Here is a 26,482-nt window from a genome sequence, read left to right as displayed (position 1 = left end):
CCATCAACTACTATAGATGATATTGCCCAACACATCGCTGAAAAATAAATTTGTCTGATTGGATTTTTCTATTTTCCCCCCTCAAGCAGCACTTTTAAAAATACAATCTTTTAATGATTGTTTAATTTTCATATAACTAGAATATAAATCCTTTACATACTGCTTTGCTGCAGCTGCAACATAATGTCTCATTTTTCATGGAAAAAAACTAATTACGTGGTTCACTGAGTTGCCTGTGGTAACACATCAATTTTATTTACATTCAAAAGTTGGACTTCAGTTTGGTCTCAACACTCTTGTTAATTCCAGACACATTTTATACAAAAGTTTGCTCCAACTCCTTAGTAATACATCACCCCAGCCTTTATTTGAAAGAGGTTCTGAGCTATTATGATCTCGGCTTTGAATTTCCAACAGCTTTGGACACTACCATGTTTGTAGCACCAATTCTGTTCTGCCCCTAGAAGTCCACTATTTCCTATGGAGCCTAGACTCAGTGAAACAGTCCTGCAAAAGAATCGATGAATGATCACCATGGAATGCAGCTAGTATGCATTCACAATAAATACCAATTCTTTATTTCCCCACAAAAAACACAGTTATTTAATAACTGACAATAATTAAAGATTACTCAGAATTTCAATTATTTCAACTGAATTAAAGTTCTATTTTGAAAGCAGGAGAACTAAGTAAAGAAAAAAATTATAGTTTCCAGTAGAGAATTTATTGGTTTTACCTTCCATTATATTTCCTTTCACTTTTTTTTTTTTTTTTTTGCTGTTAGCAGTAAAATCACCAAATTCCCAAGTACGAAAAGATTTTAAAAGTTAATTCTCAGGGCAGAGGGAAAATAGGAGGTGTTCAGCTCTTTTACACAGCCCTTAGGTCAATTTCATTTTTCTCATTACAGTTTAGGCCAAGGTATTGCAGACTGTAAAAAGGGCGAAAAGGTGGAACGTTATAATGGTATGCTGCCGACTGGAATCGATAATGAATTCATGACTGCCACATGTATTCATTTGATGCTGCTCTAATCACTGAGATTCACTGTTAATGTTCAGAGGAAAACCACAGAAGAAAAGAACTAAAGAAAAATAAAGCATGATTTGATGTCTAGATCGAAGAGTCAGATCTGATTCCTCCACACAACTCATACGCTGGCTGTCTACAATCATAAACCAATTTTCAAGCAGAAATAAGGAAGAAGCTGGGGTAGAGGAAATAGTATATGCTTAAAAAAATAAAATAGACTTAAAATGAAGACATTTTGCCCAGACACAATAAGGCTCTTGTCAACTTCTTCTCTATAAAAGGAGTTGACACTTTCCCATGAAGCAATTCCTTAATCCCAAATGATGGCATAATAACCTCATTCCAAATGCCTCCTTAAAAGAAAAAGTTTATTTTGTCTAAGCTAAACTTCAACTGGCAATCACCGGACACCAATTAACAGTGTCAAATATAAGGGTCACAGAACAATTCTGCAAGCTGAGAAAGTTTGAATTCATTCCTAAATCCTATCTTCTTCTCTGAGAGATTTTTTTTTTAAGTTTAACTTTGTTTTCCTGTCTTTGGAAATAATCTATGCTAGGCAATTAAGAAAATGCAAATCGCTTACCGTATAGAAAGTAATCAGCCCAGAAACTTTTCAGTAACTTAATAGTCCAATAAAGTCTTGTGTCATATGAACCTACTTGTTAATTCCACCCTCAACTCAAGAGCTGGCAATTAACCATTTTCAGATTTAACTTCAAATTATTAATAAGTGGTACTCAGCTGCTTGATATTAGAAGCTGCCTTTCAAATCAAAAGCCTTCAAAAATACTTCCATGCCAGATTCCTTTTATTCCTTGTTGGTGAACTGCCTTTCCATGTAGTAGTTTTCTCCTTCCAAATAATACCGTGCGTGACAATAGTCATAAGTTGTGTGTTCTAGAGTACGCAGAACAACGTGCTGTAATACATGTTCCGTGCTGGTAAGTTCTTCAGGTGAGCCCACCAAAGCAGGGAACAAGGAGATAACCTCTTGGCCATTTAAAAGAAGCATCAAAGTCAGCCATGGTGCAGCTTGAGCAGCCAACACTCCCTTTCCGACCTCCAGTTATTTATAAGCTTGCAACACAGTGGAATATTTCAGAGCATTTCCATTAAAAGCAGCATTAGTAGTTTGTATACCCATTTCACAGAAGTGGTGCTTATTCTCCATTTTGTGCTACTTCACACATTCAGACAGACAGGAACATCGTATTCAATATTTAGCACTACACAGCAGCTAAGTTTACAAGCTTCAAGTTTTCTTTTTTTAAAAAAAATCCTACTAAACACTGAAAAACTTGGTGTACTCAAGTCCTCTGATTTAGGTAAATTTTTAACCTGTACATGTTCATCAATAAAATAAACTTCAAAATCTGGAAGTTAACAAGCCAACATCAAGACTCCTATCCAGCTGCAGTAAAAACACCTAATCTGAGCTCTGACAAGTTAATCCTCCCCAGAAACACAGGTGGAAACATACAGCTTAATATCTACCCATCAGCACTTCCAAAGCAGAGAAACAATAGCAGAAAGGCTGGAGCACAACTGTATGGTCTAATACGGATGCCTTAAAAAGTCCTTCCCACAGCTAACGTTTCTTCTCTCCACATTTATCAGCACATGGGATTACAGCTGTGTCAGCCCAGCATGGCAACAATTTGGGAACAGGAAAAAGCTGAAACGCCACATTTTTCCTGTCATAGATCGGGTTTTGACTACATTTTCAAACTTATCAAGCTGTGAACGTTCTAAAAAAAATACTCCTTCCTGAAAGATTTACCCAATTTACACCAAGTAATCTTCTTTGTAAAAGTTTCCATCAAAATCCTGCCATGTATCTATCCTATTCCAAAGGTTATTGGTATGTTTTGGGGGAATTACCTCCAGCGATTAATGCATCAAGTGCAAAATACCAAATACATTTAAAAAGGGATTAACTCAAAAAAATTGAACCCACAGAAGACCAGTACGTCATATACACTGCCTTCCCTTCAAAAGTTCTTCTCTTTGCAAGAGAGCAGTGGTGTGGCACGGTCCATCCATCTCATCTGTTTGAAGGAAAGATGTCTCTAAGTAAATCCGAACTGAGAGCAGGTCAGAATCTATTGCAACACTTCCAAGATGACTAACGTCCCCAGAGTAGCAAAATGCTAAAATTGCATTTATTCTCTCTCAACAGGCTTGGTACTGTTGAGCATCTATTTTAGAGCCATATGAAGAGGCTCCTGACACAACATGGTGTTTTTACTTCTGCGCCACGGGCTTCTCACCGATGTCCCAAGTTCCTCGTATTGGTTTGTCTGCATGGGTAGCTCCCCAGAGGAGCACATAATGGCAATCCCAAATACCTACACCAGGATCACACAGCGATTTTAGGCAAACAAGCTATTAATCTGGAAGTTCTTTAAATGAAACTGCAGCCTCTCAAACACCTCAAATCTTAGTTATTCGTTTTCACGGTGCTGCCTAACAATTTGAGAGACCTCCACAGCCCATCCCCAGGGTCAGGCTTACAAGTCCACAGAACTCCTTTCTCATTAGAGAAGCACGTCTTAATCTCTGCATTATTTCTGACCATTCAGGCATTCTCTGCCACAGATGCACCCTACAAAACGGAATATATCCATAAACTCAATATGCAGATTACAAATTTATCGACTAAACTGTCAGACAAAAAGGGTGTTTAAAATGTCAGACACAAGTACTCTTGGCAAAAAGAAAGCAAGCAACTAACAAAGAAACAATTACCACCTGCTTACAATCTAAGTGGAATGTACAGGGAACAAGAAAAAAAAAACAGCAAAAACCAAAAACAGGAGTCAAGTATAAATTCTCTACGGTGCTCCAGATGGCATTTGGTCACCAAATGCAAATGAGAGCACTGTAACTTGCAAATCTACAACTTTGCTGTCAAAAAACGTGCCAACAGTAAGATACTACCTCTCTCCATTTATTTCTCGTGTAGAATTTACAAAAAATATTTTAGTGGGAAAAGGCACAGCAGCTGTAACACTTGTCAAACCTCTTCAGGCAGTCATACCATTAAACAGCATTTCTCCTTGGGAAAACACCGCTTTCACAAATCAGAGCATTTCCAACTTCTTCAAACTTGTAAAATCACTCCATTTTTTCCTCCACTCGGAGACCCCATACCAATTTTCTTCTTTCACTTGGGACAGACTAGAGATCTTCCATCTTCTTTTTACCCGTTTAAAATTCAATCAAAATAAACAAAACTGAACAGCTGAGGCTAGCAGGAAAAAGAAGTGTAGGAGTATGTGCAAGACACACCCATGAGCACTATCTACTTCACAGCTGCCTAGCTCATCTAGCTGCTCAACTCATCCAGAGCTGTTCTACAAATAATTGTTTTTACTTAATCTTCCATGACAGTCTTTAATTATCTACACAGTTTTGGAAAGCTGCTGCATAAACAATTGTTCGTAGTAGCGTCTGTTTGTAACTTCTAAAGTTGTCTTCGCTATGACTGTTTGAAATTCTTGCTATATTGAAGACAGACTGCTGGTTCCAAAATTATCTTGAATGTTAGACAGATAAGGCAACCCACATGCAGATGCAAAACTAAGAGGTGTTTCTGAAAGAAAAGTCTCAGTGTAGACTGCTCATTTGTTAAGCCTTTGTTAAGTAGTGAATGTAATGCAACATTATTTGAGTGTGGGGCTGCCTTCTTCAGGTAAATCAGTAAATCCAACCTATACTTGAATGAACACAAGTATTAAAGTTGGCACTATATTTTTATTACCCTAATTTCGCTTTTGAAACCTAAGCGGAAAACAAGAAACTCAGAACTGTGAGCAACTTCATACTCAGGAAGAATTCGTGATCTTATGAACTGCCACTACATCCTAGAGCTCACACAGAATAAAGGCAGGATTTGTAAAGCAGAAAGTTGCAGATAGCATACATTCTTCCACTTGAATTTACAGTTTCAGATTTCTGGCACTTGTGCTCCTAAATGCACATGTACAATCACAAAAGCAAGGCCCTGCTCACTGAACTAGCAAATTACTGACCACAGCGACAATCCAACCCATAGGAATGAGATTTAAAGCTACTATAGTTTATTTTATGGCTAGGCTATACTAAAAAACCATAATATTCTAGTATGGCTCAACTGACAGGCAAGTCTATTGGTATTCTCACTAACTTAGTGTCCTGTTGTATGCCAAAATGCAAAAGTCCTTTATATTTTCAAGAGCTGAGGAAACTAAACTATATTTTCAAACTGAGGAAACTAATTTTAACTTTCTAGTATTTCAGTACCGTGATCTACTTATAAAATAAGAGCCAAAATAACCTCATGTCATATGCTTTGCTGCTGCAGGAAATATTAAACAATGTCCTTTGTCATATTTCAAGGAACCAAAGTGCATAAATGCCTCATTATGCCAATTTGGTGTTCAATATTTCATCAATGGAGACATTTGAAGTGTAAAAAAACTGCTGAAACAAAACAATTTTACAATTTACATCACTTTGAACTATTATCTGATAAGCCAGTACTAGAGTTTCAATATGCTTTGAATAAACAAAAAGCAAAGTGATGGTATGGTTTACACACATTAGGAATCCTTTATATGCCTGCAGTGAAATGGAACAGAGATTACTTCCCAGACCCTTGCAAGGTTCTGACACTTTGCAGGAGCATGTTTAGTCTTCTTTCAATTACAATGCATTTCATTCACCTGAATGAATCAAACTTAGTCCTCCTTTCTCTAGCTCCAAACTCAACTTCACATCTGTTCACATCCCTCTACACTGTCCTTCCTTCAGATGTTACGTTATCATTGAGCGATCTTTACTTGCAGTGTTCTTTCAAATCAAAGCAGTGCTGTTGTGCAAGGGCAGACATACCTTTTTCAGTCCAGCTGGCTGCGGTGTTTGTGAAATACACCAAGCTCAGACTATTTTTCAATCTATGTGGTACTGCTGCAGGTGACACTTACAAAACAATGCTTTCGGCTTTAATTCCACTTAAAAGTTTTGGTCCTGAAGGCTCCAGCCTTCAAAACTTCCAGCCAGAAATGAGTCAAAGCGATGCCATTCACCACTCTGTCCCATGCTATGCTCAAGCAGGTTCAGCTACTCAAACGTTTCAATGCTTCACCATACTGTTATTACTGGGTGCAGCACTGTATTGTTGTAACCAAAATGTTAGATCCAAACAGGCTGTATCAATTCACAACAGAAAAAGAAGCTACAGCCTCCAACTCTCCTTTAATAAAAGGACACTTCAGTCCCATATACAACATTTGAAATATTAAGTAAACCGTATTTCCCAAGGAGAAAAACATATATTATTAAAGCTTTGCTGGGCGCATAGAAATATTACCCATGCCTTCATTCAAAACAGGTGCCTCATAAAAAATTCACAGCGGTGGAATGGCTTAGTGCAGCACTTCGGAGCCATCTCTTTAATTATACATGAACACGCAGCTACCTGCATGAAATATGCCTAAAGATACATGGAAAGTGTTTCATATCTGATTTCACAGGCTATCTTACCAAACAATCCAGTATTTGTGAAAATATGAAGTCTGTAACCATCTGAATACAGGTGGTTAGAGCAGGATTAATGAGGAAGAAAATGAACATACTATCAAGCAGAACCAAAACAGCGTGAGGCAGAGGTGGGCAGATAACAGGCAACTAAAGCACACTTGACAAATATGATATGGTATATGCTGGAACTGACAAATCTTTATCACCAAGCAGCCAGAAGGTATGACAGGCTACAGGGATGAAAAGTTTGTTGCAAAATGCAAGGAACTGATCCTTGACCTTATACTATTATTATTATTCCAGGACTGGTAAACTTTCATTGTTTTAATCTCAGACAAGACTAAAGGAAAGTACTGATGGAGTCTAGTTAAACTCATAACTTTGAACAGGTATTTTCAGGCAAACTAGGTCAACTCACAGGAACAATACGGAACTGTAAAGATGGACAGATGGATGGAATATGGGTGTAGTCAAAACCAAAAAAGGTTTACAACAGGTGAAGTTCATTTTGTTCAGTCATTTTAAGGCTACATATTCTGGAAACAATGAGGACACTCGAGCACGAAAACAAACAGTCACATGAACTTATTGTCACCTTTGTCCTACCTTCCTCTTCCTTCTGTTTATTACACTCACTTGTTGCAACTTGCCTCCATTCATGCCCAAACCCTGCAGCATGACCAACATTGCAAATTCTGACCTTGCAGAACCCCAGTGATTTACCTGTGGTGCCACGAAGTTTAGCTGACCCTGCAGGATAGGTATTTTGTTCCATCAACTAATACCTTATGCCAGATTTTTTTTGTTGCAACTATTCTTTGAACTAGAATTGACTCTAATTTTACCATGCATCAGATTTCACACAGATTTAGGTAATGGCATTGGGTATTCTTCTCTCAAGTTCAAGTTCTGTTTTGCACTTTATCTGCAGATCACTTGCACTAGAAAAGTCAGTTTTATAAGTATGTTTTCCCTTTAGGTCTCAAAATACAAGTTTTGACAAAATCGTATATGGTAGCTAGTTAAAGGCTTTAACGAGAGTTTGTTTTCCACTGCAAAAAATATAAATAAATCAAGAACAAAGAAAGAAGAACTTACTGTGCAGTTCCCGATGTATCACATCTACTAGGTTTGGTTCATCTCCCCACCAGAATATCCACAGTTCTTTACAATCCGGTTTGACGTCACGGCGCCACACACAAAGCAAGTTGGCCTGCAAGCAGCGGATGAAGCTGAGCAGAATTGGATCATCCTGTGCTGGGGCTGAAATGATAGGGCCACAGTCCCCATGACCTTCAAAATTGTACCTACGCCATTTGATGCCTGTGAGTTCAGCCTAAGGAAAGGAGAGAAAAAAAACAGTTAAATCATTTCATTTCAAAACGTAGTTATGCTATTGGCTTGTTTCATTTTTTGTTGTTTTTTATTCCTAGAATTAAGCTCTAAGCAGCCAAATTTAAGAACTCCTCCTGTCCCCGTATTTTCCCCTTTCTCATCCAAGGAAAAAAAATCAAGACAATTTTAGAAACAGTAGTGAATAGAAACCTGGCTTACCCTTTCAGTTAGGTTTTTACCACAACCAGACTTAATTTCAGTGTTCCTAACCCGATTATCATTTTACCATAAAACAGGTTAAAAAAAGGAGGAGTAAGGCCTGTTCCCTCATGCTGGCTGGAGGTTAAGTGATTTTGGCACCAGCCTGAAAGCTGGAAACTTGAAGATCACAAATAGCAAGTGCTACAGGACGTAACAAATGACTGACAGAAAATAGCATGAAACTGGTTTCATACTGTGATGTTTTAAGTCTATCATGCATGCTTTTTATTTTGCTCACGTGAATGAGAGCGGAATAAGGACAGTTGCCATTTACTGCCTCTTGACCTCACAAGATTGTGTTAGTTATCAAGAAAAAATAAATAGAACAGGAAAATGGCCACCTCATCTTCAGGGAAAGAGGCTCTTCTACGGAGGGTGAAAATCAGGAAGTCCGGAGGTATTCCACTGCCTAGCCAAGCGAAGAAACAACCGCCAGAAAGGAAGAAAGCGAAGTACTCAAACCATGGAAGACCTGAATCTAGAGCCAGGTTAGGAGAGCCACAGTTCTCTTTCTCCCTTTGCATTTTGAGCAGCAGAGACGCATAGCTATCAAACATTGCTCCCCTTTGTTTCTGACTGCCAGAGTACTACTTTTTTTTTTTTAAAATCACTTTCTCTCACCCCGCCCATCACACCCCTCCTGTTCCCTTCCCCATCCCAATGGCCTGGCTCCCACCCTGCTTTTCCTGCACTCCCCACCCAGCCCCACACTGCTGCTGTTCCACCCTTTCTGTCCACCTCCCGTTGCCCCCAGAGCCTGCCCAGGACACAAGCGGGAGCACTCGCTGGTGTGAGCACCATTGCCAAAGACAGAAGCAGTAGGTATGTGCTCCGTGACCACAGTGGGCTTGTATTCTGGTTTCCAGCCCGTGTTACCACGTTCTCACTGCTGTTATTACCTTTACTGCTTCAGTGAAAGCATTCACACCCTCCACTTCACTGCTCAGAAATAGCCAGTGTACTCAGCTCGCAAAGGGTCCTACAGGAAAAGGCAGCTGGTGTGCAGGAGCAAGCTGCAAAAGCTCAAATATAGCATCTACCCCCTGACAAGAGTCACTGCCAGGCAGAGGAGGAGAGACGCAGCAGTGGAAACACTAGCTGCAGGAAGGGAGCGTCCCCCCAGCAAGCAGTAAGTTAAGCTACAATAGCAAGCATTCCTTGCCTTTCTCTGGGCCGTACATATGGGGAATATGAACAAGAAAGAGGGCCAAGTTTTAGTCCTAAAGAAAACAAGAGACTTGCAAGTCACATGTGCCTCCTAACATTGTGATCTGCACAAGGATGCTTTGCCTACTGGCCTACACCACACGGTGTGCATCGCATGCACAAAGATCTCTGTTCTCAAGTCCACAGGTTTACTTTATTATCCATCTTTAAAAGTCTTTTTTGCTGCAATTACCAGAAGCAGGCTGTTACCTGTTAACGAGCTGGCTGCTGAGGAGATAAAGGTGATATTTGTCATACTGACAACATCGACAAAGTGCTGAAGCTCCCTTGGCCTTACAGATACATCCAGTAAGAGTTTCCATCATTCTGTCTGCGTGCTGTCTGGCACAACAGGGTTCTCACCTGTGACTACGCCTCAAGGACGGTTTTTGCACACAGTGGCCCTCACTGGGAAGGGGACAGCCAGCCAGAACACCCAACAGCCGTGAAATTGCCCATACTCTTTGCATGTCCCTAAGCCACCCGTCATCCTCACCCCCACACTGCTACCACCCTGTATCGCGGCAGCAGGATGCCAGCTGGTGTGAAACTGCAGCAAGCACCGGAGTCCCCACGCTGGGGATTTTCCCCAGGCAGCACCGCCACACTGTGCTCACAGAGATGCTGCCCCACTCAGAGAGGTGTGGAGCAATGGAAAAGCAAATTACAAGAGGGGCACAGCATGCAGGCCACGTTCCTGGCACAAGAAAGGGCACAGGAGAGCAGGAAGCAGCAGCAAACAGGAAGGCCAAAAATCTATTTTTTCCACAGTAGGCTGCTGTGTAGTGCTGGAATACCTCGCACATTACCTAATACTCCAAAAGAAAGCACTTAGGCATGCTGCTCCGAAACATCTGCATCTGTTCTACATGAATCCCTACCTACAGCTTAGAAAGGCAACATGCAGAGCTCCTGAAACACGGCGGTGGCTACTGCCCCAAGTCACAAAGCCTCAAAGATCAGTGCCAGCACAGGCAACCTAGGAAAAAAGTTACGCTAGATGTTTGTGCGTCGTAATCCTCTAGAAACACACAGTAGGTCACAAAGAACACAGAAAAGAAGGATAAGAAATGAAAGGAGTTACTCAACAGCACCACTCGCTTGATCAACACAGCGATAACCTGAGATCAGCTGTGTGGAACAGCAGACAATGTCCTGCACAGCTTTCTGGTAGCTCAGGGGTATCAACCTGTGACTCTCCATCCATACCGTGGGTGAAACACAGGCAAGAAGAACACACACAAGCCATCAGAGCTGCACCTGATTTAATTCTCCACTAATACGTTTCTGGAGCACCTAACTGCAGGCTGGGGGATGACTTCATACTGGAGCTAACCAGGACCACTAGCGAGCACTCATGTAAAAAAAAAAAAAAAAAAAGACGCGCAAGAAAAGGCAGGCAAGGACTGGGGGTTCTGAAGTTGGCAGCATCAAATATCTCAGACATGCCATTTCCTGGTCAAAGCAGCAGAGATGCTGCTCAGTGCATTTATTTGGATACGTCTGTTTCTGCTTACATTTTGACTAGGTAAGCATCAATACTAATCCCTTGAAGCTTCCAGATTTTGTCCCTGAGTTCAATTAAAACTGATTTCACGAGAAGATCTGAATCCAGAAGCAGTACCCATGAGAAGATTACACCAGGCACATGTACATACATAGTCTGTACTTCTACAGATAGCTTTCTGTGTAATATCAACACACTGTGTGGAGAATACCTGCACCCATACTGAGGCTTCTGAATTATTCATTTATTTAAACAAACAGTTTTAGAAGCCCTCAACCTGTAGCTGGGTTTTACAAGCCAATCTCCTGTGGTTCTGGTGACCCAATTACAGAACTACAAGGTGGCTGCGTTCACACGTTCCTCAGCAGCGAGCACAGACCGCAACCCAAATGGCAGCGTCTTCCTCATCGCCTGCCACACTCTTCCATCTCCAGCTCTGCACCAGGTCCAGCGATCACACGGTGAACGGAGTCAGCTCACCAACTGGAAGATGGAAACTGAGAAGAAAAACCCAGAAGCTGAACACACCAGAAGCTTGCCCTGCTCTCAGCAGCCACAGAAATACTTGCTGCAGTACGACAGAGGACAGCAGAGCAGGTCCAGGAGCATCGAGCTGCTGGTTTTAGAACTGCCTGAGCAGTCGCTGACATTGGCAATCTCAGTTTCTGTCTGAGCACTAAACTGAACACGGTGCTTTTTGCTCACAACTGTTCAGAAATGAATGCAGAATATAGCAAAAGTCTTGCCAGGTGATGCAATCTATCGTGTTTCTTGAATCTTTTTCCATATGCATAGTTTGGGCTTATTGTATTTGCTACAGTGTTCTAAACACTAAAAATGATGACAAAGAGGGAATTTACAAATACTTACAATTAACTAATATTGTTAGTAAGTCAGGCATCTTGCAAGGGGCTTTTTGCTTTGATTTTTAAGGAACATATGCTTTGGAGAACTGTGTTCTGAAAGGTTCAACTTCACAAACAAAAGAAAATCTAATTGAGTTAACTGTAGCTGGATACAGAATGAAAGGTTTTAAGAAGCCCGCTCTGCATGCACTGGACCAAGACTGTAAGGAAACAAAGAAAACAGACCTCTAAGTCTGACAATAATATCCAAAATCTTTACTAACATCCAACTTCTGACAGAATTCCCAAGACACTTCAGGACTTGGTTCTAACACAACCCAGAGCAGCTATTGAGGTTGAAGAGTGCCAGCATTCAGACCCAAATTCCATGGAGGCACCTGAACACACCCAAAACATACCCAAGAAACAGGCAGTGATGAGAACAGCCATGCCAGTGCTTTCATTCAGGAACACGGCCCGAGAAAGAAGACCACATACCATCCTTTGAAATGGGGGGAAAACACGGGTTCTTTCCTGACTGCTTTAACTACTGCACTCTGCAGACCAAAACAGCTCTCCTCTTAAAAAAAAAATATGAAAAAAACATACACCACAAAAAAAAAGAACCAGGAGCATTCAGTCCTCTGATATCCCCAATATACACCAGCAAGAAGAGGCAGAAAGCAAATTAGCACTTGCTCATGCAACCCTTCGTCTGCTGCCCTAAATGCAGACAGCACCATCGCACCCATCCCCAACAGCCGGGGGCTGCAGCCATCTTCACTCCAGGACAGCACTCGGAACCGTAAATTCCCAGTAGGGATAAAACCTAAGCTCTGATTCCTCCCTCCCCGGCTTAAATCCAAATAATTGACAGGCAGGAAGGCTCTTCTGCTGAGCTCATAGCACTCCGCTCAGATTGGCAGAGTTGAGGCTGCTAAAAATCACAATTCCCCAGTAACACCGCCCGACTTGATTCTGGCAGGCCACCAGCAGTCCTGAAGATTTAATTAGTGCTGTGTAGCCACTGTGACTGTTCTCCTCTTCTGCAGCCCCTGCAGATGGAACACAAACAAAACAGATCTTCTACCTCCTCTTTTTTTTCCTCCTTCTCATCTCCATCAAATGCTTGTCAGACTACATAAACTGTATGGGAAATCCACAGACAAATTCAAAATTAACTTCTCAGAAGACTCAAGGAAGTCCACTCAATTTATTACACAAAGCTCCCCTGGAGATATTACACCAGGATACAGCAAGGACCAGGCAGAGCATCGAAGTTGGAGAAATGCTTGCGTCCGGGCACGCTAAGTGTAAAGTGGAGTTCCTTCTGTATTCCTGCACATTTTATAACTTTAGCCATCATTTTAACATACAGAAACAACCACACACCATTTTTCCTGCTTTATATAGGACAGGAGGATAGGAAAAGCTACGGCCCCAGAGGGTGGCAGATCAGCAGTCCAGCACCTCCAGCGCAGGAAGAACACGCAAACAGGAGGCAAAGATCAACAGAAAAGGCCTGGGGACTCTCACGAGCAGACCACCAGGTATCACCCAGGCCCTCAGCTCCAGCCCTGACTTTCTCAAAGACTTCCAACGTGACATTGTTAGGTCATTTCAGTTTTCTCAGTTCTCCTATCTGGAACAGGAAAAAAACTATTAAAATATTTCCCAATTACCTGTCTGGAAAGTACCATGTAAAGTCAGGTCTGCACAGTGTTGCGGACAACTTTCTCTAATTCTCTCAAGAAGAGAAGCAAGTAATGTTTTTTTTTTTAAAGCAAACAAACAAAAAGCCACACACCATCATGTCAGGCACCTTCAGCAAACAAGTTTCAGTTAACTGGAGGGAGCACACGAAAATACAAATATTTCCTGTGGATGAAGAAAACACATCAGCATTTGAAGACGGCACTCTGTATGTAGGTAAATTATCTCACTAAGTCGGTGGGAAACATTTGCTCCTGTTTGGGACAGCTCACACAGTCAGAACGGGTGAAAAAGCCCCCCAAAAATCCAGTGAGCCCCAGCTCTGAGCATGTGTGGCATGCAGCACCGAGGCAAAGAGGAGCACGCACAGCAGCCCCTTCCCTCACAGCCCTCCTGGAGTGAATGCGGTGCCAAAGTCCAGAGGACAACACATGATGCGACACCATGAGAACAGGCTACATCACACACCCCTCTTGCCAAAACGAGGCTCTTACGCTGCCCAGAGTACCTGATGCCTATTTGCTAGCCTCTTAAGTCAGGTGCAATCTAAATCCTTGCTCTAGGTTCAACTTTTGTTTGCTTCTACGTGGGAAGCTAGTTGCTAAGTAGCTTTAGTCTACAATTTATGCTTCAAATTGGAACATAAAAAAATGTAAGTGCCATATATATATTTGCCAATTTTATTAGTCTCATCTCAGAAAGCTCTGTTCAAGTAAGTAGCTGTTCTGAAGCCACTAGAGACTTGTACTGAGGACTACTCACAGGAGTAAAAATCTGCATAAGAAAGCCCTTAGTTCATAGTCCAAGAATTTAAACTGTAGTTAAAGGTGCCATGGGAATTACACCACCATTTTAATTAAATGCTGTAAGATCTTGCAGACAGATTCAAGATTAGCACCATCTGTTTTGGTTACAGGGTTTCATTTCACTACATCATCCTCACACGGCAACAAAATACCACTTCACGCTCTGCTCGAGCCACTCAAATACCAGACAAAATTTATGCCACCCTGACACACCTCGCTACGAAGGGAGGACAAAAGGACGGAGACAGAGGGACTGAGGAGCACTGCAGACGCGTGCCTCCAGCGGGGCAAACAGCACACGCCGACAGCAACTCTCGTCCCCCACTCCCACTGAAATAAAATATTTAGTAACATCTGCCGAAGTCCCTGTCAAGTGAATAGAAAGAACAAAGGCAAGAAAAATAATGTACACACACACATCCCCCAAGGAACAGAGGAGACGGCTTAGCTCAAAAGATGCTTTTTTGGGTCATGCGAGTGGCTACAGCCAGACTGAAGCAGCAGCATGCAGCTGCAGGCAGACATTGTCTCCTACCTCTCGCACTCCCAGCTCTGTAACTCTTTTGGTTTCAAAACAACAGTAATAAAACAAATCCTCCCCAGTGCTGTGCAGTCTCCTGAAATCAGGCCTTTTAATGAAGTATGCATTATCACTCCCCTCTTTACCCTCTCCATTGGAAAGGGGAGTGATTTGTGTTCCCTTCCCTGGGGGCTCACCCCTCCTGTTCCCAGGAACGGCAGGAACCCCATGGCATCAAAACAGCCTCGTCCCATGCCACACAAGCTGTGTCGAGCTCCAAAGGGCATCCCTGCAAAGAAACCGGCAGGCCGGTACCAGCTAGGCTGCGCAAACAAAATCCTGCACCAGTCTTCTCCATAGTTCGAATTCAAGAATGAAAAAAACAGCAATTTTTTTAAAAAAAATCTCACATTGAAACGGCCTTCACACGGCCAACAGAAAGTCCACATGATGCTGAACCTTTCAAAGAGCAGAGCCATCAGCTGGGCTGAGCACCATTCCTACGTGTGCACCTGATCGGCAGCAGAACGATGCCAGGCTTTATTCCCTTCCTTCTTCACACACACTGTCAAGTGGCTGGAAAACAAAGGAGAGCCACTAGCAATCTTTTAAAAAAGGATGAACATGTTACCCCTTTGTTTATTTCTTCTCAAAAGCCAGCAAGCACCTGAGTACGCCCCGGCACGCAGCAGCAGCCTGCCCCAAACTGCTTTCTGCTGGGTCCCTCTCCGTTTCGGGCTGCCCTCTCTGCCCGAAGCAGATTATCTGAGCGCTGCTACTTCGGAGCTGTTGGTGACTAGCAGCAGCATCGGGGTACTCGTAGGTCATCTTTTATCTTTGCAAGTCTCCTATTATCAGAAGTACTCCTGATGGAGTCCTGTGCCTGAGAACATTTCAGATACTGCATCATGGTCCTGACAACCAGAAAACCAAGATATTTAGAACAAAGACCACACATACCATTGGCAAGAGCCACAAACTAACAGTGGGAGCTGCTATGCCTAAAAACTAACCAGTAGGGACAGAAATGATTTTTTCCCCCCTCTCCTAGATGTCAGCACAACCCCGTGTACGATGGAGAAGAGGCAGCTAGGAAGGTTAACAGATTGCTCTAAAAAACAAGTCACACCAGTCTCCGTAGGAATTTGAGGTGGTTACCATCTTTCCCAGTGGAGAATATAGACAGACTCCGGTTTAAGGCTCGTTTCAGCAGTCCTGGCAGATGGAGAAGCTGCCAAAGACTTTTTGAGTGGCAATCAAAAGAAAGTAACCTGATTTCCGAGGCCCAAACTGCTGATATGTACCCCAACAGTCACAGAACTTCAGGGTTAGCTAGCAAAATGAAAAGTCTAAAATAAAACACAGCAGAAGGGAGAAGGAGCGCACGGTGACAGAAAGAACAGCACCCTCCTAGAGTCCAGCATCTCAGACAGCTATAGCCCAGAATTTCTGAAAGCTTCCATTGGAGAAGGAAAATCTGTAGCAACGGAAGACCTTAATAAATATTCTCAAACATTTATTAGAAATCAGCATATACTTTATTAATAAAGAAGCCGAATAAGCACCTGCCATGAGGGAAAAGCACTCCTGCAGGTAAACAGCCACTCGACATGAAAAATTGTCCACTTTCACAGCAGAAAACACCTGGAATCAATGCATAGAAAAGCGTTTTTCAAAATTTTCAGATGATAAAATGAAGGGGGAGAGGAGGAAACCTGCTAAATGACAAAATCTGCTTACAAAATTAGAATAGGAAGGATAAGAGCCCACCGATAAGAGCTTAAAGATTTCACACAGTAGAAGAAATCTACGCTGAATTAACACACTGACTTGAAAAGGGTGGCATAAATCAGGAGCGGGATTTACACACAAAAAAATAAGGAATTTTTGGAAGACGACCTTTAGGGTACATCAACAACTTTCTGCCGCAGCAAATGGCTTTGCTCAACAGATCTCCAGCCCCTTAACCACACGGTGCCAAACTGCTGCCTGGTTCTCCAGCTCTCTTCCTTCCACCATCAAGACAGCAACGAGGTTCACCAAAGATGTACAAGGAGAATGTGATAAGCATGGCCGGCAGCCGAAGGGCTGAGATTTAGCCACTACTTGGAAAGACGCTTTGAAGTCTAAAATATTTGAGATACACAAGATAAGGAAACTGAAATATGATAGCAACATCTCAGGTAGGCACGTGACCCAATCTCTCACAGGCTTGCACTCGCACGCACCCCTGCTTACTGGTTTGAGTGCAACAACTAGGACGTTGTCATGTCAGAGCCACAGAATGAGAAGTGGAAATTGAAAAGCCAATGTCAGCAACAAAACAGGTAGCAAATAGGTAGGAACCCAGGTTTCTCTGGGAGCTAGTAGGTGAGATTTATCTGCCTACACGGATAACAGGCCTACCCCTTAAACCAAAACCAGACAAAAGCATTTAAAAACAAGACATGCTGGGTTTTGATTTTGTTTTGGGCATTTTTATGTGGAAGAGGGGAAGGGGAACGTGTCAGAAGTGCGCAGGGAGAATAAACAAACATCTATCAATGTATGCTGTGTAACGTCTAGAAGCACAGCATCTTCTCCAGGTCAACAGACAGGAGGAACTGAATGTTTTATTTACATTTGAACAGACCCCAGGTTTACATGTTTACTAACCTGTAATCCAGCTCCACGATGGCTTGTAAAACTCTCCTTTTGTGGTTGATGCACTTAAACAAGATTTGTGGTGAGGTCTCCCTAATACTGTGTTCTCTGAACCTCTGCAGGTCAGGTTATGCCACGATGTTACTGAACAGCCCAAAAGATAGCACAGAGTTCCACAGCACTCCAGCTAGTTTGTTCACAAAAGGGAACCCATTATATTTTGCTTCCGAGCAGACAACTGAGAACAGATAATAAAATGAGAACTACCACTGCACTCTCCAGCCACTTCAGATAGCACACAAAAGAAAGCAAACAAATGTGCAGTGTACTAACCAAATAATCCTTTCCCTCACTCTAGAGGGAGTGAATGATTAGGTTTCCACATTCCCTTCAAAAGGCCATAATCAAACTAAGTAACTGCCCACTTTCCAAATTTTAAAATAAATAAATCCCCTCTCACAGAAAAGATGTTGTCCAGAAGAAGTTGAAAGAAGACGACAAAAAGACATGTCAACAGCAACAAGAGAGAAATTAAAAGCAAATCTGCAAGTAAACGAAGGAATCTTCTCTCTTCCCCAACTTTAACTTCTTATTTTTAACTGAAGGAAGGAAATATCAAACATCAGAGTCATACAATGGACTATCAGATGTTTCCCAAACCAAGCAATCTGACATATGGGCAGTAAAAAAGGAGGAGGAGGGGGAGAGGAAATAACAACCCAAGCAGAGTAAACTTTGGCCTACTGAGTTAAAGACTGCAGTTCCTTTTCTTCCCTTATAAAAAAAAAAAAAAAAAAAAAGGCATCTCAGAGCTGAGAACTCAAACATTTTTGAACACCACATCTAAGAGCAGCTGCTTCGTGACCACCAGCAGCAGCTCACGTGGTTGCTTCGCGCTGCCTGCCCCAACCGGCCCTGGCCCAGCCTCCCCGCCGCGGGCTGGGATGGTCACAGAGGCGCATCTGCAGCCGGGCAGCCTCCGTCCTCCAGCATCAACACCGTCCACTCTCAACAGGGACAGCAAGGAATGCTTGAACTGGTAGGCAGCCTGCCAAAGGCCCTTAGCCTTAAAAAAAAAAAAAAGGAAAGAAAAAGCAGAAGCCTACCCCTCTCAAGAATTCTTCCATATCAATCTTCCTTAATATAGAAAGAAGTGTGTAGATGTACTACATGACTGGTCATGCAGGTTCACTTTGCCAGCTTTCTTACTGTCACTCCTGCAAATACAAGGATCCAGCACCTTTTACCAGCAGGAAATTCAGAGAACTCAACTTAAAATTGTATTAAAACACACAAACAGAATTAAATAATCAGAAACACCAGGCTAACAATGAAACCAGCAAATTCAGAACAAAGTAGTTTAACCAATTAACCTACTCTGCCAGCAGATAAATTATTTTTTGTATAGAAGTGTTTGGCATGGTTACGGCAAGACATTCCTGGAATTGATTTCATAGCTTGCCTAGCCCCAGCTACAAATTCAGTAGCATCACAAACCATCTATGACTGTGAACCGAGACTTCGAAAAACCCGACCCTAAGCAAGTGCAGATGTAGCAGACGAGATCTGAAAGCTTCCGAGTAAACTAGAGACTCCAAGGAGAAAAAAAATAAGGGTTTGTACTGTCACAAACCAACACATTTTGAAACTTGTTTTGAAACTCATACCCATTAGCTCTGAAAGCACCGTTACCAAAACACAGAGGACTGCAAACGCCTGGATCAGTAGCACAGAGGAATTTACCTCAATGTTTTCTTCTCAATCCACTGTCCTGACAAAATACTATCTTTTATGCACAAACATAGAGCATAAGAACAACAAGGCATTGACTGCAGCATAACTGCTTTGCAACTAAAGGATGAATTAAGTAGAGTTGTACTGAACAAGCTTTAAGCATCCTTCTCTGACACACGGGCTGGGGTCACAAAGCCACTCAGACTTGGCTGCAACCCATGCTGCTGCCCAAGGCTGGCAGGAGGAGAAAGGAGTCAGGCGTACAGGGCAAGAGCTCAGAGGAAGAGGTTTTCACTATGTCAGGGGCCTGATCTGGGCTTAAACGTGAGCTCGTGAATCCTTTCATAGTCACTAAGGCATGGAAAAGAATGAAGGGGGAGGGAGAAAAATGAAAGGTCGAGGGGAAGCACATCTTTTCCCTGTAATTAATATTTTCCTTTCATAGAAAGCTGAGAGCAGTACATTACCCTGCAACAGTGGTTGGAGAGGGAAGGAAGTTCCTAGAAGTGATACAGAAATAAAAGCATGTCATATCTTACATTAAAAAAAATAAATTTAGGAGGACCAGCCATTTTTCTCCATTTTCATAAGTTAATTATATTCATTCCTTAGCATGGGGAAAAGGCCTTTGTGTATGTTTGACCTCATCTGTGTTAATCACATAAACGTAAATATTGCCTAGAGGCACATCATACAACAGCAACACACAAAATTTCCTCTTTCAAAGAAACAAAGGAGAGAACGCCACTAAAAGCTCAAGTCATATTTCCATACACACCATTGCGATTCTGCTTTGGAAAGTTAATCAAGCCACAGATGACTCAGTGAGAAATAACACTGTTCAACAGACTGAGGTAGGAAGGGAGTCAGGGCTTATCAAAAACTAATCAAGAATCCCCGAACTAGCCAACAAAAAGAGCGCTTAGACCTCTTCGGTTTGTCATCTACGAAAACACAGGCATTGTGTTATTGAGTAACAAGCAAAGAAACCTCCAGAGCCAAAAGTTAAACTGACTGCGAGGCAGAATGGTCTGTTTTCAGTCATCATCACCATTTTAGAGCACGGAAACCCCAGACCACATAACTCACCGAAGCCCCGGCAGGAAGCGACACACACGGGTGTTGGGAGCATCACATATGCGCCTCGCAGTGCCTGCAGAGGGAATCTAGCTCAGCACCGTGTTTGAGGGGTGCTGTGGGGTCTGGTAGAGGAATATGACTTTATTAGCTGGTTTCTCTTGGAAACTGCCAGTTGATGGCAGGAAATGCTGGGAGAGAGGAGCTTCAAATGCAAGCAGTAGTGAAGCTTGGGCTGAGCAAGAAAGATACCCCCCGTGTAAATACACGCTCCGTATAAACAAATCAAGGAGGACTGGGATGTGGGAAAACACTTGTACACTTTAAAAACTGGCAGGATAATACTAAAACAAGCATGCTTCTAATCAGTGCTGTGTTTTTTTCATATTATTTGTGTTACCATGGCACCACCAAGTCCCAAATCCCACTGTGCTGGACTCTGCAGGAAAACAGCAGCGCACAGCTCATGCACAGAACATGAAGCAGGGAAGGAATACAGGGAGCAAAAGAGTACAAAGCTGAGCTGGTCGGCCTCAGGACAAGAGCCAGGACAGACCTGCAGCCAGCCAGAGCTACTCGGTTGCCTACAGGCATTTCACACACACACACAAGATTAAGAGAAGGGTTCAGGACAGCAATGCAGTTAAGTCCGTGGGCATCGACTGGTAACCTTCCTCAAACACCATGAGCTAAAAAAAACTAGGAAAACAAAAGATGGAAGTTTGCATTTGATGGCAACAGCACCTATGGGAGTTAGGATTCACTTGGTACAAAACAAAAAAATAAAAGGGAGAGATGGAACAGGGCTGACACCTTTGGAAGAAGTCCCAGTAATGCAGGAGATGCAAGAGCAAGGGAAGACAATGAGAGAAAGCAGAGGCACAACGTGGTCCCAGCCACGAGATGGGACAGAAAACTGTAGCTTTGTTGTGGGTAAGAGCAGGGATGGTTTAGGCAAACGGATAAAAGGATGCTGCCACAGCGAAGGGGGTAGAAGTGGAGACGGGGTGGGGATTCCCTGCAGTGACCAAGGCAGAGCACAGAAGGCTGAGAGCTCTCAGCAGCAACCTGAAAGCTTTACCCAACAAGCACAAGTGTTCGGCTGATTACAAAGTATGCCATGCCTGTAACATTGATACCTCCGGGCATTTAAAGAGCAGTCTATCTACACACACACCCTTCACCATGGCATAGCATTTCTGAATAATTAAAGATAAAAAAAAAGGGGGGAAGAACATCCATAAAAGTTCCTTTTTCACCTAGTGACCAACCCGATCCAGTTAACACAGTCAGCAGCTATCTCACAAGTTTTTTCCCCTGAAGTTTAAAGATTTCAGTTTATATAGATTCTTCAAGATAATTGCACTGTAAGGAAGGAAAATAATAGAAGAAAGGTCTACATATAGGATTAAAGAGTTCCTTCTTTAATCTCTTTCACATGAGGAAGTGCTCTCAGAAGCAGAAGGGAAAGAAAAAAAAAACTTGGGATCAAAACGTTGTTGAGAACCAGGGTTCTGATGTCAATGCTGCACCAGTTACGGAGAAAAATCCAGCAAGGTTTTTTCAGCTAGCATTAGAGCAAGTGGAAGTTGTGATTCCCCAAAAAAATCCTAGACAAGCAGGTCAGCCACGTCACTGCAATGTGTTTTCTGAATTGTGCTAATGCTGACAGCAGGCCTCTCTCCAAAGGACTCATGCTGCTACAAGAAGCAAGGTTTCCCAGCCCCATGTGTGTGCTCAGAATCTCATCAGGAGGTTAAGAAATCCTCCCTCAAATAGTTCCCGCTGGCTAGCTTGGGACCCTTGGGCACAACTTGTCCTGATGTGCAAATGTAACTCCTCCTGATTTGCCTTGTGTGTTATTCAGAAGAGGTCGGTTACCCAACACATCAACTCCATTCCCAAGGTGGGCAAGCTGAAGGTAGCCCCGCTTTGAACGCCGCTCTGCCCCAACCTCTTTGGGAACCCGCATCTATTTTCTTTAAGCTCACACCTGGAGGGATGCCGTTGAACTCCTGAATAGTCTCCGACAGGACAGAAAAGCCTACCCCCGGAGATTCTTGTAACTCAGAATAAATAATCTCCTATGAGATTAAAGTGAGCAAGCTTTCTAACGTAGTTTTTCTACTTCTACCCTGTTACCCAATAGAATTCAGAAGAAAAAGTAACTGAAGAATCCAATACTGCTGGGAAATTTCAGAAGTTAATTCCATTTCTTAAAAATATATACGCAAAGTTAGACCTCCATAAAATGTGAAACAAGCACGATACCTACCACGTAGAGAGGCAGCATCCTACCTGCTTTGGAGCCCCGCGCTTATAACCAAGAGCTAATACCGGTTCATTTCCTACTGCTTATGGATTTAGTTGGGCAATCAACCCTTTACGATGAACTCCTTTACTGACGATTATGCACCACCGAAGAGAACCAAGAGAACCTCTACAGCAAGCTCTGCATTCCTGATCTTCACTTTTGGATGCCACAAAAAACCTTTAAGCACCAATTTCCATCGCCCTCCCGGATTCCCTTGGCCCCTTTCAGTTTCATTATGAAAACGGCCATGACACCCACTGATCGAAGTCAGCTCTTGTCGCTGCTGGTGAGCCGAATGCAGAACCCCCCCCAGTGACCCTGTAAGATCGACTTGGAGCACCAACTCGAGCAAAGACCAAATTCCTGCTCTCCAGCCCGTTCTTACAGCAGGTTTCTACAAGAATGCATTCAAACAAGTGCTCCCAAACCTCTTAGCTAGCAGACGCTGTGAAGCATTACATAAACTTGTATCACTTCCCGAGCACACCATCGTCTTTTCCAGGCTGAAGCCTCCCACAGCATCTAACCTTCCATCACACGAAAGCTGCTCCACATTTTAAAGTCTCTCCTGACACCTTGCTGCCCGCTGTCTCCAGCTGCGGCACATGAGATGTTGTGCAACCTCGGCCCCATTTCAGAGAGCGACTCGTGCCTGTTGATCAGCACAGCAGCCAAGCCGGACAGGTGAGGAAACGTCTCGGCACCTCGTGCAAGCCTTCACCTTCGTGTGATTAACCCTTACGCACAGGAAGAATTAAATTAATTTCAGTAAGGCTACCTGTGTGATTCAGGATTATTCAGAGGAGGACGGTATTAAAACTCCAGGCCCAGCGTGTTACCTCGCAGCATTTTGTCTGGAGATAGTTAATAGCCAACTCTTCATTAGGATTTAAATAAACGGGCCCTTAACACTTTCTTATTAAGTCATGTTTTGACAAACAAAGTCTTTTTTTCCGAAACAGCAGCAGACATTTTGACTGCTGCCGAAACAGTTTGGATAAATATAATTTCTTCTCCTGCTGGGCTGGAAGCGCAGCCGTCAGTGTGTTTTAATGAGCCCATCGCTCCGCAGAGCGTAGACAAGTTCTCATCCGAGGTGCACTCTGATGACAAATAGCCAAAGCGACCCTTGCATCATCTTGCTCAAAGATGCTTGACGTTTACAGCAGAAGCCCCGAAGTCTTTGTGCACGCTGCCTTGCCCGGCAGAGCACACACACCACCCCGTTTTCTTGAAGGGCGCTGAATTCCTGCCTCGGCGCAGAACAATGCAGGGCGCAGGCTGCAGCCCTGCGCATCGCCGCGTCCAGGGGGACACCTCACGACACGCAGCTGCGCAAGCCCGAGAGCTCTTTCAGCGACTGGATGCTCAGAGCTGGGTTAGCAAGAGTCACGTCAGACTACGCCTTCCCCTCACGTGAAATGTTGTAAGCTACAAACCTGTGCGTGTTCTGGACGTCACCAATAAAGCAGGATCGGTTACTAGAAAGCTTTAGGTAATATTTTTCATACAAACATAAAAAAATACAGAAAATATTTCTCCTGAAGAGATTCAAATAAAAAGCGGTGTCTGTCATCTCTCTAAGCTGCCTGCAGCTGACAGAAAAATAAGCTACAATTCCCGAACTGCCAGAGCAACCCAAATCCACAACAGCGACCAGCGCAACTCGTGGCAGAGCCTGGGCTGCTCCGGGCGGGGAAGACAGCACTCCTCGGAAACCTGCGCTCGTGGGAAGAAGTGTACCTCAACACGAGCACGCAGACATCCTATTTCTGAGCTGCAGCTCTCCAGGCGAGAGCATTCCTTCTCGATTCTGGCCCAAAACAAAGCAGGAGATAAACAATGACCTCTAGCAGCCAGCGCCTACCAGCAGGACGGGTTTAGGACAGCCTCGCAATTCACCGCACTCCTAAAGACGGGTGATTCCCCGTCCCCGGCTGGCGGGGCTGTGCACCCTTTTCTTCTGCTGCACTGCAAAAGTAAATGATTGGCAGAAGCTCCTCTGATTAGTAATCCAGACTACTGTAGCTTTAACACTTCATAAGTTTTTAAACGAATATGACAACCTGAGGTGAAAAGGTCAACCGCTGTCGGCCACAGGTTCCCAGTCAGAATTTCCCTCCCCAGCACCCAGCTCTGGTACGTAAACCCGACACCCAGAGATGGACCTGAAAGTAACTCACACTAACAGTCACCGTGCGTGTGTACATATGCCTGTATATACACTAAAAAAATACTGTTTAATTGGATATTTTTTGCACGTAGAGCCAGGAAACAATAAGAGCAGTGCAGTTTGATGCACAGTACCACACGACAGGTACGGAGAGCTCCCACAAAATCACACGGGAGATGGAAGGGTGGCACGTTCAACTCATTGTTATTATTAAGCCCGCTCGCAAAAGAATTCGGCTGGATTTATTTTGACGGTGTTACGCACCCATGTAAAGATCCAACATTTCCCTAGTAGGGTGAAAAACAAAGCGGACAGACCAAACCACAACGACTATGAAGTAACTCCACATTCTAACACGCGCTAATTGCACACTGCCAATTAATGTTGCCAATGACAGATCTGCAGTTTGCAGCTACGTGGAGTTACGCTCCTCAGAAACAAGCTGATCGACTTTCCGTGAATAAACGGGGACCTCACAGCTCTATACGTAAAGGATAAACATTCACTACCTCGCTCTTACAACTGATACAATCGTCTCCCTCGTGCTTATTGTTTTTTCGCTGCGTGTGTTCAGGATCACTGTAACAATCCCTGCACCTCCACACGCGCAGTGCTGCTACACACCGCTACGTCCCAGAAAACTCTGTCAAGCAGAAGCCTACGTACAAGCCTAAGTACCGTAAAAGTTCATCAAAGAGCCAAAAATAAGAACTGCGTTTATTCTCGTGGAAAAATCTCTGGGCCAGTTTCCTAGCAGCATAAGTGACGACAGCTCTTGTCCCAAATTCTCAGTAGGTACAAGCAAAATACGGAAGGCATACAGACATAACAGAAGGAAAATAACAAACGTACAGCAACAGAAAAAAATATTTAACAAAAAGATTGATCATTCACGTTTTAAGTTCATTTTCTTTTTTTTTTTTCCTTAATTCATATAAGTAAGCTAACAATAGTCTCTTCCTTTCTGTTAGAAAAAAGAATAGACCTAAAAGTCAACGTGTTCACCCACCTCCAACTCTTGCAGAGCACCGGCTAAGGGAGATGCTACCCACCAAGAGCTTTTGTACGCCACAGCCAAGCCTGCGTTCCAAGTTTGCGGTAGCCGTACCACGCCACGCACCGTGAGCTCCTCCTTCCCCCTGCCCCAGCAGCAGGAGAAGGCTGGGGCTGATCCAGCAGCCCTCCCACTCACCCGGCTGCTGCCCCGCCACAAGGGACTCGGCTCCTGCAGGTGGCAGGTAAAATAAGGCACGGCAATAACCCCATTTCCAAGCGGCCTTGCCCTTACGCGGAAACAGACCGTTTTCTAGCTTTAAATTTAGCTCACGAAGCTGCAGCTGGCTGATAACGTAATTCCTGCAGCGTTAAACCAACCGAGCCGAGCACAAAGTTGTCGATTGCCAGCGAGACGGGAGGATGACATCTCCACTGTCTGCCTAGCCACCAGAGCCCATTTACAGCTGCTTCCCTCCAGCAAGGAAAAAAAAAAAAAAAAACAACCAGACAGCATTTCTGCCCACCCGAGCCCCATATACACAGTGGCAGGGCAGAGGCCCCCAGCCCGGCAGAGGCCTCCAGCCCCCGAAATGGCGCTTGTCCCCGCCAGCAGGGACCCCCCCAGGCTGGCAGCGCCTTACCGGGGAGGGGGCCGCTTCATCCAGCTCCTGCCCCCCAGCAGCCGTGCGGGGAAGGGCGCAGCAGCACGGAGCAACCCCGGGGCGCCGAGCCGAGGGAGGAGCCAGCGGGAGGAGCAGCCCCACGCAGCGGGGCCCTAACCCCCCCCCCCCCCC

General features: G+C 43.7%; 1 protein-coding gene across 1 annotated transcript in view; it reads right to left on the bottom strand.

The window, feature by feature from the left end:
* The window catches only part of MED13L (mediator complex subunit 13L), a 200,046-nt gene that overhangs the window by 163,910 nt on the left and 9,654 nt on the right, over window positions 1–26,482 (bottom strand). The window contains exons 3-4 of the mRNA XM_035340127.1: window positions 7,870–7,894; window positions 7,657–7,771 (exon numbers count right to left, since the gene is read on the bottom strand). Coding sequence (XP_035196018.1) covers window position 7,657 — 1 coding nt within the window. The 5' untranslated portion in view covers window positions 7,658–7,771; window positions 7,870–7,894. The remainder of the gene's footprint in view (window positions 1–7,656; window positions 7,772–7,869; window positions 7,895–26,482) is intronic.

The sequence above is a fragment of the Oxyura jamaicensis genome, chromosome 15, assembly GCF_011077185.1.
Source record: "Oxyura jamaicensis isolate SHBP4307 breed ruddy duck chromosome 15, BPBGC_Ojam_1.0, whole genome shotgun sequence".
Lineage (NCBI taxonomy): Eukaryota > Metazoa > Chordata > Aves > Anseriformes > Anatidae > Oxyura > Oxyura jamaicensis.
This window is presented reverse-complemented; position numbering and strand designations above follow the sequence as displayed.